Below are 19578 nucleotides of genomic sequence, written 5' to 3'. Positions count from 1 at the left end.
CAGCCAATAAAAGCAACCAATTCCTTCATCAAATAAATTACAAAACAACTTTAGTCCTTGATAAAACGTACAAACATAAGTATGTACACGGTCAGGAAAGGGGGAAAAAAATGCTGATTTTTCAAATGGCTATCTAGAATCATTAGTTCAGTGTGCAAATGTTTATTAAAAAATTAAATGTACTTAAGAAAGAGAATTTACCTCAAGTAGGTGGCCAGTCAGAGGTCTCCACAGAATTTCTATTCGGTGCATATTAACTAAACCAGTTTCCAACAATTTGGCAACAGCAAAAAGAGATGGTTCCTAAGGAGAAAATACATTGTATTTTGATAGTATAAAGAGAATTCTGAGCAATTAGACTATGAATAAAACTAAGAATACTCTGAAAAGCATGACTGAAATTAAAATGAGTGGTTAGTATAAAGTTAACAATAAATATAACAAAACCTCAGTTATCAAAGACAAGCCTTCCTTCCAACCTTAAGTATCCAAAATAGCTCCTAATTAGAAAATTTGGTTAGGAAAAGAATGCTTTAATAGGGAAGGGATGAAAATCCAAAAATTATACTAGATTACATAGAATGGCTAGTCTTCCGACCAGAAGGAAAGAAGGATTCTTATCAGCAGTCTTAAAATGACCAGGTTTTATGTGTGAATGTCAAGAAGTAGGGAAAAAGAGACAACAGAGATAAAAGAAAAGGAAAATGAAATCAAGAGTATAGCAGAGATCAGGGCTATCAGTCCAGAACAGGAGAGGACACGAAGACAAAACAGTTTTCTATAGTCCCTGACATATCAATAATCAGAAAGGGAACCAGGGTACATTATACATGGCTAAATTAGAGCACTTGGTCCATGTGTCACAAGAATGGTTTCAGAAAAGATCAAAGGGCAGTTATCTCTAATCCAATATTAATGAAGGTGATAAACATGTTTAAATGCAAATTCAGCTGATGAAAGCCATGAGTATTTTTGGGTGGATGGCTGTGGTATTTCAAACAGAGACATTGTATTAGAAAAAAGACAAGATAACTGAATAAAAAAGCCAATTAGGAGAATAATTTTTAAAGAAAAAGATTTTTTATGAATCTATATTCTTAACATTTTTACAGTGCTGATAAAAATCTAACAGGGAAATGTGTGATAATATCTTCCTTTCTAGCAGAAGCCAGTGAACCAAGTGTACTGGGGTTTTAAGAAAATATGGTCAGGTTGACCCTTCCTGCATGTGCTAATGTGGCAGGCACCCTAAAAATTTTGGTAGTAGAAAAAATCATGATTCTAGGGAGAGTATGGTCTAGTAGTTAAGATGATGTCTATGAGGTTTTAACTGGGATCTCATCTCAACTCTACTACTTAATAGCTACGTAACCGTGGGTAACCTATGTACCTCTTCTGAATGTTTTTATTTTTTAAACCTAAAAAATGAAGATAATAATAATATAGAAAACTATCTAATATTAGAAAGTGCCTGGCATATAAGTTGTCCCACAATGTTGCCTAATATTACTTCTTTATTCCTCTTTTTCCTCTTACTTATTTTAATTAGGACATACTCAGGAATCATGTAAAAGAGTATGTATAGGTGTCCAAAGCTCACACCTGAAGATTCTTATTCAAAAACCTAGAATGTGGTCCTTGCATTTGCATTTTTAAAAAAACTACATAACTGTTTCTGATGCACACCAAAATTCAGCAAAGTATTTAAGAACAGAGCTTTGGAATGAGACATACGTGGGTTCAAATCCAAGCTCTTCCAATAAGTACGTACGTACATCAGGCAAGTCACTTAAGCTATTTTTCATATTTTCATCTGTAAAAAGGGTGTATTACCACTAAATCTCACAGAGTTGCTTTAAATGATAAAATAAGTTAGTGCTTGGCATATAGTAAACAGTGAACAACAGCTGCTTTAATATTTTTGTTGTTGTTATACTGTGCTTGTCAATGTAACTATGAAAGTATAATCTTCTAAGAAAGAATTTGCAAGTTTCATTTTTTTATTATTTTATTTTATTTTATTTTTTCGAGACAGAGTTTCACTCTGTTGCCCAGGCTGGAGTGCAATGGCACAATCTTGGCTCACAGCAACCTCTACCTCCCGGGTTCAAGTGATTCTTGTGTCTCAGCCATGAGAACAGCTAGGATTATAGGTGTGCACCACCATGCCAAGCTAATTTTTGTACTTTTAGTAGAGAAGGGGTTCCCCATGTTGGCCAGGCTGGTCACAAATTCCTAGCCTCAAGTGATCCACCCACCTCAGCCTCTCAAAGTGCTGGGATTAAAGGCGTGAGCTACCACGCCTGGCCTCCAGGCTTTATCTTAAGTTACTTCCTCAACACATTGGCACAAATTCCTGAAATGAGGATCAAAAACGAGATGCTAACCACTTTAAAGGCACACCTAAAGAACACTGATATATACATGTTTAATCCCTAGAATATTTAACTCACTCGGAACAGCCGATTTAGATGATTTAGTATTTTTTCAATACTATAGATATTTTCCCACTAATTTTAATATCTGTACATTTATGATAATTTTTGTAGATGACACAACTGAATAAACTTTGTACAGCCTCCATCTAAAAATATAAGGCTTATGTTGAATACTTTTCTAAAATTTATACTTGAATATTTTTATAAAGTTTTCATTTCTGTTCCATATTTACTTCACTTTACAAAATTAAATCCTAAAATGGAGACATGTAAATCCATTTTCAAAGAAATTATCTCCATTTTACTCAGCGTATCCATTTTCTCAACAATCGTTCTTCCCAAGCCTTCCTTAAAAATCATATCTGTTCCTACCACTCTCTGAAATTGCACTATTCAAGGTTAAAAATAAACGATCAATCATCATATCTCCTATTTTTTTCTTATAGGTAATGATTTCTTACAATATTTTTCTTTTGATTTACATTAAACTGCCCTTTCCTACCTAAATCCTATCAATCTTTCAATATACATCTCCAATCACACTAGTTCATCTTGATTAATCTTAGTTCATCTTAATAAAAATATATACCAATAACATCTTATGTAACAAGAAACTAAAAATTAAGAGAATAAGTCTCATGTCATTTAATATCTATATTATTTATTGAGACTCTCATACCATCGTAACTGTCACTTAACTATGAACCAAGTAGTTTATATGCTCTTTGAAAGTAGAAACCTCATATTTCTTAATATCTCTGAGCAGAGTGCCATGTACACAGTAAGCCTACTGTGCTTGTTGAATAGATACATAAATTCTGAAAACATTACCATATTAAGCTTGCTTCGATTTCATTAAGGTACTTTATTAAAAATACTATAGTTTTGTGTTAAGAATTAATCTCAAATATGTAAAATTATTAAAGATATTAAGAAATTAATTACTTCATTATATATTATTCTTGCCTTGATTTAGAGCAAACTATAATACATATTTTCTTTCTTTTTTTTTTTTTTTTTGAGACAGAGTCTTGCTCCATCACCAGGCTGGAGTGCAGTGGCACGATCTCGTCTCACGGCAACCTCCGTCTCCCGGGTTCAACTGAGCATGTCCAGCTAGTTTTTGTATTTTTAGTAGAGACGGGGTTTCACCATGTTGGCCAGACTGGTCTCAAACTCCTGACCTCAAGTGATCCGCCCACCTCAGCCTCCTGCAGTGCTGGGATTACAGGCGTGAGCCACCACGCCCAGCCATAATACATATTTTCAAACACCCGCATGTTTATATAATTATCTAGCTATGTACTATAATATACGAAACTATGCTCTAATGAGACTTTCTTTATCAATCTTTAAATGAGTCACAAAAGTCAAGATGACAAGCCACAGTACACAGAATTACACTAAAGGACTAGGTGGACGGCTGGGCGCGGTGGCTCACGCCTCTAATCCCAGCACTTTGGGAGGCCAAGGCGGGCGGATCACGAGGTCAGGAGATCGAGACCATCCTGGCTAACATGGTGAAACCCCATCTCTACTGAAAATACAACAAAAAAATGAGCTGGGTGTGGTGGCGGGTGCCTGTAGTCCCAGCTACTTGGGAGGCTGAGGCAGGAGAATGGCGTGAACCCGGGAGGCGGAGCTTGCAGTGAGCCGAGTTGGCACCACTGAGCTCCAGCCTAGGCAACAGAGGAAGACTCCCTCTCCAAAAAAAGAGGACTAGGCAGACAACACAATTTTGAATGCTACAGTTAGATGTTAAACAAATTACAGCTTTTTAATCATATTTTGGGCTATTTCCACTGATTTGTAAATAGTCAAACTATATTTATTGATTTTAAAAAGTGGAAAGCATTTTGTTTTAAATAATTATTTCTAAGATATAAATAAACCCAACTGTTCCTGTGCTTTCCAAGTATAACATAAAGTGATATTTTTAGTAGTACAGAAAGAAATGTTCTTGAATGTTAATATTCAAAAGTACTGTTTTATTCATTTAATCAATGAACAAATAAAAATTTAAATTTTCAAGATAAGGAGAATCATTGCCTTTAGAAAGAAATGATTAGCTCCTTACTTTCCATCCCAATGAAGGCAAGGGAAACTGAGACAAACATCCTTTAATTTAAATCTTATATTACCCCAATCATAAATTGTAATTACAAGTATTATCACAACATTTTATATAAATTATAAAACTATTACATTATTTTATAAAAATATTTTTTAGATGTTCAATATATAAGAGAAATGAACACAACCTAAAATCATATGACATATTTAGACATCCCGCAAGCCAAATCATGTCCTTTTTACTCCTCCTTCAACAAATAACCGTAAGTGGTAAAAACCCAACAGAGTATGGTTAGCATACAAGCTGAGTGTTAGTCCTACTAGTGAAACACTAAGATCAAAATGGATGCACATCTTATATAACTAATGTATCATATTTAAAACAGAAAGATAGAATATCACACCTTATTATTTCCATAGGCCATATCCATTGCTTCTAGAGACAAGGAGCAAAGTGCATTTATTAAATGATGCAGTGATACGTCATCAAGATACCTTAAAAGGAAATGAAGAAATAAGACATCTTGATCTAAAATATATAACTAATAACAATGTTTTTATCAATTAAAAAAACTGACTCTTACTGTGAGCTTTCAAACAATCTTGAAAGTATATTGGAAATCACTGGTAAATCTGTCATCACTGCTGTTGTTAGAACCTGAGAAGAATAAAATTAAATGTAATATATGACACTTTGGGATGCACTAATTGGGTAAGAAAGACTAGAGCTTACTGTACTGGGTCCTTCTACAGCTCTCCCAGGTTTCAAGGCACCGCCACTACTAGGCTTTAATCCCAGAATCCATACAAGATGCTGTAAAATTTAAAAAAAATCAAAACAAGTTTACAAAAGTATAAAAATTCTAATAACTAAAATTAAAATCAGTAGTAACTTCTAGTAACCCAAACTAAAATCTGTAGTAGGTTTTTAAAACCTAAAACTAAAATAACTAATTAACATTCGCATAAAATAATTAATTATATCATAGGCGGCAGAGCTTAGGCCATTATGAGAAGCATTCCACCACTTCCTACAATATGAGTCACATCTTTTTCCCTTTCTAATTTCACTTTTTTCATACTTACTATCTATTTCTAGGCCTGTCCAAAACATCAAGAGGCGTTGCTTAGTCTAACTGTTAGCAATTACATATAAAAACAACACTAATCTCTGGCCCAGACACTATATAACATACCTGAAGAGTTGCCAAGACAAGTTGCCATGATGTTCCAAGAACAGCCCCATGGCAATGCGCCAAGTTAAGTAAAGTCCTCATACACTGGATATTTTTGGAAGTCAGCTATATTTTAAAAAGGATACATTTTCAAGAATTGTTATATATTCTTAAAAATTAAAAGCTTGTAAAGTAGCATTAATGTATTAAAAGATTTTTTTAAAGAAAAAATTAAGAAAAAGATTTGGAAGGTTTTATAAGGAACAATTCATTTGATTAAAAGTTGTATTATCATATTGGTTACAATAATGTCAATTGCATAAACTAGTTTCTTCTACTTTAAGAAAGAAGTTCTAGTAAAAGAAAGTAAATAAATGTGATGATACATTTTGGCAAACACAAAGACAGGTACAACAGATTTCTTTGTTAATAGCTAATTGATAACCAAGAAAAAAACAAGTACATTACCATTACTGTCCCTTGAGGCTGGACTGCTAAAGGCTGACCCACTGCCACAACTTGTTGGTGAGATTCACTTGATGGACTTATCATCATAACACTTTGGCCCTGAACAGAATATGCTAGAACACAAAGGAAAGGCTAAATAATTAAAATATATTTTTATATTGCATTTAAAATAATGTTATATTTAAAGTTTCATTAAACAAAGTTTAGCCATACACTTATTTAAATATCAGTAATACTTAATGTCTATATGCAAACATTTAAAAAACTCATGAGGGGCTGGGCACAGTGGCTCACACCTGTAATCCCAGTCATTTTGGGAGGCTGAGGCAGATAGATCACTTGAGGTCAGGAGTTCAAGACCAGCCTGGCCGATATAGTGAAGCCCTGACTCTTCTAAAAATACAAACATTAGCCAGGTATGTTGATGTACTTCTGTAGTCTCAGCTACTCAGGAGGCTGAGGCAGGAGAATTGCTTGAATTCATGAGGCGATGGTTGCAGTGAGCCAAGATCTGGGTCACTGCATTCCAGGGTGGGTGACAGAGCAAGACTCTGTCTCAAAAAAAACACGCACACACAGAAAAACTTCATGAGGTACAAAAACCAAGACAAGCAAATATTAAGTAACTTTCTATATAACATAAAATTATATAACTTTGGTAGATTTCTTCATAAGCAATATAAAACTAGAACACATTAAGTATTTTAAATATGTATCCCTGGTATGCTTTTTAAGTTAGAGACCAATACATTTTCAGTTTGAAAACTGAGTATTAGCCTGTAATACCAACTACTTGGGAGGCTGAGGCAAGACTGCTTTAGCCCAGTTCGAGATCAGCCTGGGCAATATAGCGAGACCCTGTCTCATTAAAAAACGTATAAACAAAAAACCCTAAATACTACACTGAAATTTATATTACATATAACAAACAAGTATTTTCAAAGAATTCAACAAGAAAATAAGTTTTCGAATGTGAGTTTAACCTAAGTGGTTGCAAACGTTACTGTTCTACTAGTTCCATTAAAAAAAAAAATAACAATCACCATTTCAACGGTATCTCATACTTTACAAAGGACTTCCAGATTTATCTTATTTTACTCTCACAATTATTGTTTAAAGTCAGTATTACGAGTATCCCTTATCCAAAATGCTTAGGATCACAACTGTTTCAGATTTCAGATTTCTTCAGATTTTTGAATATTTATATTATATATACTGATGCATTTATTTGCATAATATATTTGTAAATACGTTTGCATTATATACCTATTCACATTATATATTTATTCAATGAGCATTTCCTTTGTCATGTTAGTGCTCAATAAGTTTTAGATTTTGGAGCATTTTAGATTCTAGATTTTTGGATATCCCAACCCCACCCTCCACCCCCAACCCATATTTTTAAAGAGCTCTCAGGGACATTAATTTCCCCAAGGTCACAGAGTCAGTATGTGAAAAAGCAGAGACTTAAACTCAGATGTCTATAATCTGTCTATACCATATCATCCCACTACATAGAGATAATTTTGAGTAAGCCTGTCTTACATTTGTTGGAAAGTGTAGCTGCAGTGGTGGTATTCAATACAGTAAGAGCATAATGGGGAGGCAGGGAACCTTTGCATATTGCAGTTATAAAGGCATCTCTTGAAGTTACAAGGCCCAGTCTTCCACAAAGAGCAGCCATAGTCAGTTCAGCTTTTAAAATATTCTCAGTGGCAGCTTCATCTGTGCTGAAAAGAAAGTATTTTATTTAATCTGATTAACTTATTTTTAATTACATTGTAAAGCATGATGTGGAATTAAGTTTTCAGTGAAGTTTTAAGAAAATCTATACAAAAATGTTGTCAAAATAATACCAATATACTTAAGAAGGAATTTTAATCTATTAACATAACCTGAAAAATTTGAACTAGGTAAAAGCAATGAATAATAATACATGTATTTATTACTGAAGAAAATGACCAACATAAAGATTTAGCTTAAAATATCAAGCATTTTGAAATCAGTAAATTTTTAAATCCTAAAGAAAAACAACAAAGAAATTAAACATAATCATAATTGCAAAAGTAGTTGTAAGTCTTGAAACGAAAAAGGCATTCTGTAATTCTAAGACTGTATTTTCCATTAAAACATCACGACAATTCTGGTGGCTTGGGGCAGGGCAAGGACAGAATGAGGAAGGGGGATGAGAGAAAAAGAATAATGTTTTACACATTTAAAAAAACTAATATTAGAAAATAATTCTAGGGACAAATGTAAGTAAACCATTTTAACGTGTTTTTCTGACTGACACAATTCAATATAAAACTTACAAAGACTTAATACCTGGCATCAAGAAGGAGTGAAAGTGCAGCAAGAAGACCACACCAACAGGCATTCACCATTTCTTCCCAAACAGCCCTACTAACTTAAAGGAAAAAAACATACAATATTTAATTTTAATTACAGATAGCACAATAGTTATTCATATGTCAAATTCTAAAATTTTCCTGGACAATATGTCAAACATTCCATTAACAACTTAATTATTAAGTACTAATATTCAGTATTTAAAAATCTACAAGAATGAAAACTCAGAAGCCATACTATAGTTTCAGACTTGAAGAAGTCTTAAAAATAAGTTGTTTTAAAATATCTGTTGTCAGATCTTTCTGTACACAAGTTAAATTTTATATATATATACATATATATATTTTTTTTTTCTTTTTTCTTTTTTTTTTTTTTTTGAGTTGGAGTCTTGTTCTGTTGCCCAGGCTAGAGTGCAGTGGCATGATCTCGGATCACTGCAACCTTCACCTCCTGGGTTCAAGAGATTTTGCTGCCTTAGCCTCCTGAGTAGCTGGGATTATAGGCACGTGCCACCACACCTGGCTAATTTTTGTATGTTTAGTAGAGACGGGGTTTCACCATGTTGGTCAGGCTGGTCTTGAACTTCTGACCTCGTGATCTGCCCCCTCGGCCTCCCTAAGTGCTGGGATTATAGGCGTGAACCACCACGCCCAGCCCTATATATATATATATATATATTTTTTTTTTTTTTAAGAGACAGGGTCTTGGCCGGGCGCAGTGGCTCACGCCTGTAATCCCTGCACTTTGGGAGGCCGAGGCGGGCGGATCACGAGGTCAGTAGATCGAGACCATCCTGGCTAACACGGTGAAACCCCGTCTCTACTAAAATACAAAAAATTAGCCGGGCGCGGTGGCGGGCGCCTGTAGTTTCGGGAGGCTGAGGCAGAAGAATGGCGCGAACCCGGGAGGCGGAGCTTGCAGTGAGCCGAGATGGTGCCACTGCACTCCAGCCTGGGCGACAGAGCGAGACTCCGTCTCAAAAAAAAAAAAAAAAAAAAAAAAAAAAGAGACAGGGTCTTGTTATGTTACTCAGACTGGACTCAAACTCCTGGGTTCAAGCAATCCTCCTGGGATTATAGGCACATGCCACTATGCCCAGCTGATATCCTTTCCTTTCCCTTCCCCTTCATCAACCCAAACTTTCTCGGCCTGTGTGACCAGTTGGAGTGAGGGCAGGGTGCAGTGTAACAAACTGGCTCAGCCAAAAGACTGATTACATACACCGAGAATCAAGCAAATAAGTAAATATACTGAGCAAAATGTGAGCAGGTTCCACACTGTTGGAGAAGGGAATTACAAATACGGAAAGTTAAAAATAAACCTTGTGGTATTGAACTGGAACTGAAGAAACTAGTGTGATGTCATGGTGATTCAATATAGAGAAATAGACATTTTAGAAATGTAAAGAGATGTATGCTTGTGTGTGTATATGGGTATGTATTTCCTATCCAAGTGGTGAAAAGCATACCTAGTATCCCTGTGTTCATTTCAATACTATTCTCCACTAAAAGGAACTAGGGCTTCCTGAAGAAATGACTGACACCTGGGTTAGACGAGAATCATCCGAGATCGGCCTGGAACATCTTGTTCTATCAAATAGTAAGGAAGTGCTCACAGAATGTCAAAAGGGCATGGGACATGTCCAAAGGACACAGGGGCCATCTTGAAAGAGGTCCCATTGGCCATGTTGGGAACAATCTAAGCATCAAACCAAATAATAATAGTCAAAGACTGTAATCTGCTGAATAAAATAGGAATCCATGAATCTATACTAATATAAGTGAATAAATTTTCAAAAATAAAAAAATGCAGAAGGGAAAGCACTCTTTTGTAGTAGCAATCTGAAAGTATTTTTCCACAAAAAGTTATTAACTGTACACTGAAGAAACCAGACTGACATTGTATTAACCAACTGACAGAAGTGAGCATCTCCAATAATGACACAAATTGATACTGTAGTATGCTTCCTAATGTAGTGACACAGTAACTACAGCACAGCAACATTTCTGTACCAGTCTTGTCAAAAATGAATAAACTGAATTTAATTATGAAGGAACATAACACAAATTCAAACTGACTGACTTGTACTCAAAAAAGTAAGGTCATATAAAACAAGGAAAACTAAGAAGCTGTTCCAAATTGAGTCATGGCAACTAAATGCAACACATAAAAGGACATCACTAGGGCAACTGGCAAAATTTGAATGAGATGTGGAGTTAGATGGTAATATTGGATTGATGTTAAATTTCTGATGGTGATTATACTATGATATACAGGAGACTAACCTTATTTTGAAAAAATACACACTGATGCATTAAAGTGTAGTAATATGGCTTCATGTCTGCAACTTATTCTATAAATAGGTCAGAAAAAAGTATAGTCACATGTATATAATTCAAGAAAATGGTAAGGTAAATGTGGGAAAGTGCTTAACACTTGAGAAATCAGGGTGAAAGACTTATAGAAACTACAATTTTTGCAAATTCTCGGTAAATTTCAAATTTTTTCCAATAAAAATTAAAAATACAGACTCATACCAATTTCCTTATCCATTTGGTCTGATGTTGACTGTAAATCCTGCTGTTCTGACGACTGTGTTGGTGAAGAAGCTTCTTCAGTGGTGGTTTGACATTCTGTTTCAACCTCTCCTAACTCTCCTTCAATCATACTTGTGATTCCACGAACAAGGTCTAGCAAACAATGGAATGCCACAGACATGGCGTAACCTTCAGGTATAGTTGGAGGCTCAACTTTGTCCAACATTTCTAAGCTGAAATTATGAAAAATATAGAATACTAATGAGAAGCCACAACAAAAAAATACATAAAACTATTTTCTACAATTTATAGACTATAGAAATTAAGATTAACAGAATAGCAAAAAATAAAGCGACATTACCAAATGTATTTCATTTAGGGAAGGGATCTCTTCATGGTATTCTAAAAACCTGATTTGAAAAATTAAGGCCTGACCACTGGCGTAACTAATTATTTTAATAATTTACTTCTCGTTCTCCCGAGTTGTGCCAACATTTTCATTAAATATTAGATATATTAGAAAAATTAAGACTGATATGCAAAATATGAGATACGATTATAAAACTTCTCAAACTCTGACTTGTGCTTTAAAAATAAGATGTCATCAAATCAAATCACTCCTATAAAGAGGAAGATGCTTTTCACACTGTGAGATACCCAGCTCACCTATCATTTCAAATACAAATCTGCCAACAAGGTGAGAATAAGAGCATCAGTGTGTCAAGTTCAAACTGCAGAGCAATTTTTTACCCCATAGGAGAAAGTTTCCAGAAGGAAGGACAATACATCTGTTTTAAATCATGGCAGATAGTGAACTATGGTTCTAAACCTCTTAAAATTGATATCTGGCAAAATAATCCCCAGAAGAGAGAGTAATTCAATTGATAAAGAACTAATGATTCTGGAACAATGGATATTCACATGCAGAAGAGTGATGTTGGACCCCTATCTCACACCATATACAAAATTAACTCCAAAATGAATCAATGATCTAAATGTAAGAGCTAAAATTATAAAACTCTTAGAAGAAAACATAGTTAAAAATCCTCATGACCTCAGATTAGGCAAAGGTTTGTTAGATATAACACCAAAAGCACAAGCAACAAAGGAAAAAATTGATAAATTAGATTCGTCAAAGTTAAAAACAATTGTACTTCAAAAAGCAGCAATCAAGAAAATGAAAAGACCCACAGAATGAAAGAAAACTTTTGCAAATCACATATCTGATAAGAGGCAGGCATCCAGAATATATAACTCCTAAAATTAAATAAGAAAAAGACAATCCAATTACAAAGGAGCAACGAATCTGAACAGACATTTTGCCCAACATAATATATAAATGGCCAAGAGGCACACAAACAGTCGCCAGTCATTAGGGAATACAAATCAAAGCATGGTAAGATATCATTTCATACTCACTGGGATGACTATGATAAAAAAGATTAACAAGTATTGCTGAGGATGTGGAGATATCTAAACTCTCACACACTGTTGGTAGGAATGTAAAACGGTATAGTTGCTTGGAAAAAGAACTTGGTACTTCCTCAAAAATTTAAACATAGAGTGACCATATTACCCAGCAATTCCACTACTAGTTGTATACCCAACAGAAATGAAAACACATGTCTATGCAAAACCTTGTAGACAAAAGGTCATAGCAGTATTATTCATAATAAACAAAAGTGAAAATAACCCAATATGCATCAATTGATTTAAAAAAGCAATTCCATATATTGGAATATTATTCAGACATATAAAGGAACAAAGTAAGAACACATTCTCAACACAAATGAAACTTCAAAACATTATGCTGGGCTGGGCGTGGTGGCTCATGTCTGTAATCCCAGCACTTTGGGAGGCCAAGGTAGGCAGATCACGAGGTCAGGAGATCGAAACCATCCTGGCCAACACAGTGAAACCCATCTCTACCAAAAAATACAAAAAATTAGTCAGGCATGGTGGCGGGCGCCTGTAGTCCCAGCTACTCGGGAGGCTGAGGCAGGAGAATGGTGTGAACGTGGGAGGCAGAGCTTGCAGTGAGCCAAGATCATGCCACTGCACTCCAGCATGGGCGACAGAGCAAGACTCCATCTCAAAAAAAAAAACAAAACAGAAACAAAACAAAACAAAGAAACATTATGCTGATATGGGAGCTAAAAAAGTGGATCTCATTAAAGGAGAAAGCAGATTGGTGGTTTCCAGGGGCCAGGAAGGGTGGAGGTTTGGGGGTAAAGAGAGGTTAATAGGTACAAAAATACAGTTATACAGACAGGAATAAAATTTAGCATCTAACAGTTCAGTAGGGTAACTATAGTTAACAATAATCTATTGCATATTTTAAAATAGCTGGAACACAAGAATTCAAATGTTCCCACCATAAAGATAAATGTTAGGGGTGATAACAAAATTACCCTGATTTGATCACTACACATTATATAAATGTATCAAAATATCACATTTACCCTGAAAATATGTACATTTATTACGTATCTATTGAAAAAAAAACAAAAGAACATTTGTGTGATTCCATTTATATGAAATATCCAGAATTGGCAAATCAATAGATGCAGAAAGCAGATTAGTGGTTGCTAAGGGGCTAGAAGAAGGGGGATTGGGAAATGACTGCTAATGGGTATGAGGTTTCTTTTAGGGGTGATGAAAACTTTCTGGAATTAGGTAGTGGTAACGGTTGTACAACTTTGTAACATAATGAAACATGAATTGTACACTGTAAAAGGGTGAATTTCATGGCATATGAATTATCTCGAAAGTAAAATTGAAATTACTAAAGATTACAATAAAAAAGCTAAGAAAATGTCCTACCTCAATATCTTAAAGTTTCTGAATCATCAAGGTAGGTAATTAATAAAGAAATGCTAAATTTAAAAAAAACATAATAAGAACATCTATATACAGTGATCATTCATTGAGCAAACACTCTTAGCCTGGGACTCTACTTTTTAAATATGTACTATCTCATTTAACTCCTCACAAAAACCCTAAGAGACACAGATAATAAAACTGAGGACTAATATGACAGTTATTAATCAGTAGTTTTTAAACTCATCTGATTGACACTAAAGCCTACCATTAAGGCATCAACTCTTGAGCTTTTAAAAATTTATGTAATCATTAGAAATATATTTACATTATTGATCACGAAATTTAAGCTCTAGAGTTGGAGGCTATTAGCAAACTAATGCAGGAACAGAAAACCAAATACTGCACGTTCACACTTATAAATGGGGCTAAATGATAAGAATTTATGAACACAAAGAAGGAAATACCAGACACTGAGGTCTACTTGAGGGGGGCGGGTGGGAAGAGAAAGAGCAAAAAAGGTAACTGTCGGGTACTGGGGTTAACATCTGGGTGATGAAACAATACATACAACAAATCCCCATGACACATTTACCTATTTAACAAACCTTCACATGTACCCCCAAACGTAAAAGGAAAGTTAAAAAAAAAAAAAAAAAAAGAAAGAAACTTAAGCTCAAATGAGGAGATAGAGCTTACGGCTTTAATCTTTCCCAGACCAATTAGTCTTTGAGAGCCACATCCTAAATAAATCAGTGTTAAGAATCTCGTTAGACAAATTCCTATTCTCAAAGAATATGTGATCTATTGGGAAAATGTATCTAAAACACAAAATAATCCAAAACATCGGAAACTCCAATTCTCCAATTCTATGGCACAGACTTTAAACACTAGAACAGTTAAGAGAAAAGGTAATTTATACTTTTTATTTATACCATAAACCTAAAAGAAAACACGTACTTTCTTACCTCACTTTTTCAGTGCTACTTTATTAGAATTACTGCATAAATTCCACTTTGAGATAAAATGTAATTTATCTGTTTAAACATTTTAAACTTAAGCTCAAATTGCAAAAACTGTCACAAGTCCAACTTTGAAGGGATCTGTAGTGTAATACATATAAAAGAATATGCCACGAATACTTATGTCAAAACTACTTCTATCTATCACTTAAGTTTTCAAATTATACTCAAGCAGTCAATAAAAGAACAGAATGCACAATCAAGATTTATACATATGCCTTCAAAGAAAATAGTGAAATCATTTTATATTGAACCTCACAATGAATGAATAAAAGATGCCAATTCAACGGTTAAGCTCCAATGTGAACACACTAACCCATGTACAAAAGAACACCCAATATTTTCTGGCCATTTATTATTTCAGAATCAAGCAATTTCAGTATGTACAGTACTAAAAAAATATATACGCATATGTTCCTTTAGAGATTCAGTCCTAATCTTGTCTTAAAGATGAGAAAATTAATGTCAAGTGAAATCAGGTGCTATACTCAAAATCACAGTATTTAGTAGCAGAATTAAAATCCAGTATTAATAAACAATTTGTTTGTAGGCTTTTACTAATAAATTTTCAAAAGAAGTTCTACAACCCAGACAAGTATTTATTATTTTGTGGCTTGTTGCTATTGTTTTTCTTCCTCAAGCACACATTTTCACTCCCTCCCTTTCTGTGTCTGCTCAGTATTATCTCCTCAGGGAGACCCTTTCTGTCCCCATCTTCTCCTTGGTCATTCTCTATCCTCTTAACTTGCTTTATCTTCAAGTTAACCACTACCCCAAGGTTATATTATATATTTACTCGTGTATTTATTTATTTACCGTCTCACTCACTGAAGTGTAAGCTCTATGAAGCAAAAATTTTCTTCTGTGTTGGTGTTTGTTCAGATTACAAAATGAGGTGAGACAGTGAACTAGATAATTAATGTCTCCTTTAGCGCTAGATATCTGATTCTTTTACAACTTGAGTCATTACCTTTTGTACAAGGCAAAGCCTATAAAATACTAAGTAGTTTTAATATAAATGACCAAAAATAACAATGACTTTTAATTAAAATATTTCAGTCTTCTATGACTCTATTCTTTTATAATTTTAGGCAAAATAAAGCTGCAAGGTAAAATATACCTAGGATGATACAGTACAGACTGACATACCAGAGAAAGTGATGATTTTAACTAGTCAAAGATTCTGTTTCATTTCTATTTTTTTTAAGAGATGGGGTTTCGCGGTTACCCAGGCTATACTCCAACTCCTGAACTAAAGTGATTCTCCTGCCTCAGCCTCCTGAGTCTGTATCGCATTAAGTCTTGATTTATGTCATAAGGATAGTTTTATTTTATTTTTAGACATAGTCTCGCGCTGTCACCCAGGCTGGAGTGCAGTGGCATGATCTCGGCTCACTGCAACCTCTGCCTCCTAGGTTCGAGCGATTCTGGTGTCTCAGCTTCCCAAGTAGCTGGGATTACAGGCGCACACCACGAAGCAGCTCATTTTTGTATTGTATTTTTAGTAGAGGTGGGGTTTCACCACGTTGGCCAGGCTGGTCTCAAACTCCTGACCTCAATGTTCTGCCCACATTGGCCTCCCAAAGTGCTGGGATTACAGGCTTGAGTCACCGTACCCAGCCAAGGATAGTTTTAATTATACATATCAATTACTAAAATACATCTATAACTGCCTCATAGTAACTGTAGCAATGTTAAATCCATGTAGTATTGATTGCCTTATTTCTGTATTTCATTAAGACTTAAGAAAAAATCAGTAATACATTATTGAGTATGCATTTGTTAAACTGAAATGGCTAATGACAAACAATTTAAAAATAACAGATATGGAATCCATTAAACACTTTTAATTAATTAAAAACTAAAATTTCCATGTGTTAAACCCTAAGAATATGATTAGATAAGCACTTAAAATAACTTTTCTTACATATAGAATTCTGAAAATTAGATATATCACTACTTCCATTGTATAGATGAGAGAAATGAGGTAAAAAAAGAAAAGAAAAAAAAGATTAATTTGCTGAAAGTAACTCAGCTAATACTAGACGACCTAAGCCCAAGTGGTCTGAAACTAATTAATATACTTAAACCAAAAAGCTGTATAGGAAAGCTAATAGGTCCATATGTAAAGAAATCATATTTTATTTTGTAATGCTGTTAGTCTACAAACTAATAAAGAAAACAGATAAAATCCAGTCCTAGATACAATTTTCATACTATGACAAAAGAAAATGAGCTCTAAAATACATTAGAAATACTGGATCTAAAATTTAAAATATAATACAGAGAGAAGCATTTTAGGTTAAATATCACTCCCAACAATATAATTCTTTATAAAATAATGCTACTACTACTTACTAGGTGGCTTTAGCACTGCCTTGAACTGTGATTGTCAGAATAGGTATCCAGGTTCCCCTATATTCAAATGCTGGCAGCAAAGTAACACCTCCACCAATCCCCACCATTCCTGAGTTAGCGGGTGCTGAGACTGAGCCACCTAAATTATTGTTTCCTGTTAGAGAAGAAGGAAAAAAAAGGAAAGATATTACTTTACTACTTGACTACAAATCAGTAATATTCAAATACCTGGCCAATCTTTAAAAAAATGTCCTGTACTATCAGAATGGGTACTGCAGAAATAAATGAAATTTATCAGTGCTATTTTGTCTATCAGAGAGTCTTCCTATTTCCCTAAAATACCATTTCCCTTTCTAAAATAAAAGCTACTATTGGAAGTAAAAATACTGATAAATGTTTAGCATATCTTTAATTAAACCACTTTTTATCAGAAGTGGCAATAAAGTATACAAAACCATCACTCAGTACAAAGTGGAAGAGAAGGAAGGTAAAGGGAAACAATAAACCATATAGATTCCCAAACAAACTCCAACCATGTTAACTCCTTTAAGAGAGGGACTAAGTCTTCCTGAGGCGGTAACCATCTAGACTCTTCAAAGGGAGTCATCAAATAGATTCTTTTAAAACGAAGATTAGCATCTAAACTTTTGTTCTTATGTGATCAGAGAAACTGAAAGTATGTCAGAGAAGAAAATCTATTTTGGAAAAAAAACACAACTGCTTCAGTGAGATCAGATTATTCTTTAGGTGCAATTCTTTACTACCAACATATTTAGGTAACCCACATTTCTCTAGTCACAGAATTTCATAATATCCTCTCAGAATGGTCAATACTGTAACTTATGGCAGAATATAAGAAAGAAAATTATGAATATGTTTTTACCAGCTTGGTTGCTTGTAGCAGGATTTCCAGTAGGGGGGACAAGAAACAAGGACTGTATAAAAGATCCCAGTGCATTTACAATATCACGAAAAACCTTGGTAGAATGCTGTTTCATATCATAGGACTGACAAAATGACCTGTAAAATAATTTAAAATGTTTTTGGGAAAAACATTTGAATCTATTAAAAATTTTAAACCTTTTTATAGCAAGTGATATTACTGGAAGAGTTACCAAGCTATACTCAAAAATTCTTCATTACACCTGAATGATTTTACTAATTTAGGACAAAGGTTCAGAAAGAAGTCACAGTTCTAAAAAAAATTATTTTGGCTATAGTAAATCAGTAAATTCAGACTGATGTCTATCACTCACCATGTGTTTACCTCACAGCTCTTTTCCACATCTACACACCCTATCCCTCCTTATAGATACAATATCCTATTTTCTTTGTTTAGAAATCACTAATATTGGGAATAAATACCAAAAGTCTTCTGACTAGTTTATTAACCTATTATAGGTTACTTTACAGGTTAATAAACATTAACCTATCTATTTAACAAACTATTGCTAAGGTTTTACCTTAATAGTTGAGGTTGCACACAGAATCTGTGTATTGATTCCACTGCAACAGCTCGTAGCCACTGTGGTTTATCTGCATCCAGAAATTTCACCAGAAGTGACAGAAATATCTCACATTCAGTTACCTAAAAATATATGATTTTTAATACTATTTATTTGAATCAAAGAGAAGAATTATAGCCTGTGTTCTTATTCTTAACTTAGTGCTATGGACAAACCAATAAAATCTTTTAGATTAGAAATCAAACTCTTAATGGGGAGTGGAGAAGCAGAGAAAGGAAATGTAGTTATACATGGAAAGGTTAACGGTAAAAATAATCACAGTGTTTCTCTAAATATATCCCTGAAAACATCAGTAATCTGCTAATACGGTTAATCCTTTGTCCTTGCTCTTTAGAAAGCAGAGAATACCATCATGCCATCTCCATTTCTAAAAACTGCCAGATAGCATGTACCACACAAACTGCTGACAGGATGCATGTTCTATTCTTCAAAGCAGTTTTTCCATACTTTCTTTTGCTACTAAAGAAACAACGAGGCAAGCCGAAGGGTGCTTAGTATAAATTTTGTAGTAGAAAAATAAGGAGGAACCTATAGCAGTTGTTGACAGATGTAAAGTATATAACTCTTAGAACAGGGCCTGTACTGCTAATTAAGTATTAATTATCATTACTGTTGTTGCTAATATAGACCATTTCTCAGCAAGCTCATTATAAATAAATAATGCTTGAGGCACACCCAAGGCATTATTCATTACATGTCTGGTAACTGAATGAATGAACAAAAGCTAACCAGTTTACTCAAAGGTAAATGGATTGTTTTTGTTACTTACTAATTGACAACACAGCAGGACCTCTCGAGGTAAAAATTAAGCT

The 19578-nt window shown here is 34.3% G+C and overlaps 1 protein-coding gene across 2 annotated transcripts in view; it reads right to left on the bottom strand.

The window, feature by feature from the left end:
* The window catches only part of MON2 (MON2 homolog, regulator of endosome-to-Golgi trafficking), a 128541-nt gene that overhangs the window by 51655 nt on the left and 57308 nt on the right, over positions 1–19578 (bottom strand). For both annotated transcript variants that reach the window (XM_015152194.3, XM_015152196.3), the window contains exons 9-20: positions 18704–18828; positions 18124–18260; positions 17241–17394; positions 11041–11273; positions 8480–8561; positions 7700–7884; positions 6155–6267; positions 5708–5812; positions 5245–5325; positions 5096–5169; positions 4916–5006; positions 202–303 (exon numbers count right to left, since the gene is read on the bottom strand). In XM_015152194.3, coding sequence (XP_015007680.2) covers positions 202–303; positions 4916–5006; positions 5096–5169; positions 5245–5325; positions 5708–5812; positions 6155–6267; positions 7700–7884; positions 8480–8561; positions 11041–11273; positions 17241–17394; positions 18124–18260; positions 18704–18828 — 1482 coding nt within the window. The remainder of the gene's footprint in view (positions 1–201; positions 304–4915; positions 5007–5095; positions 5170–5244; positions 5326–5707; positions 5813–6154; positions 6268–7699; positions 7885–8479; positions 8562–11040; positions 11274–17240; positions 17395–18123; positions 18261–18703; positions 18829–19578) is intronic.

This window comes from Macaca mulatta, chromosome 11, assembly GCF_049350105.2.
Source record: "Macaca mulatta isolate MMU2019108-1 chromosome 11, T2T-MMU8v2.0, whole genome shotgun sequence".
Lineage (NCBI taxonomy): Eukaryota > Metazoa > Chordata > Mammalia > Primates > Cercopithecidae > Macaca > Macaca mulatta.
The sequence above is the reverse complement of the archived record's forward strand: the minus strand, read 5'-3'. Positions and strand labels throughout refer to the sequence as shown.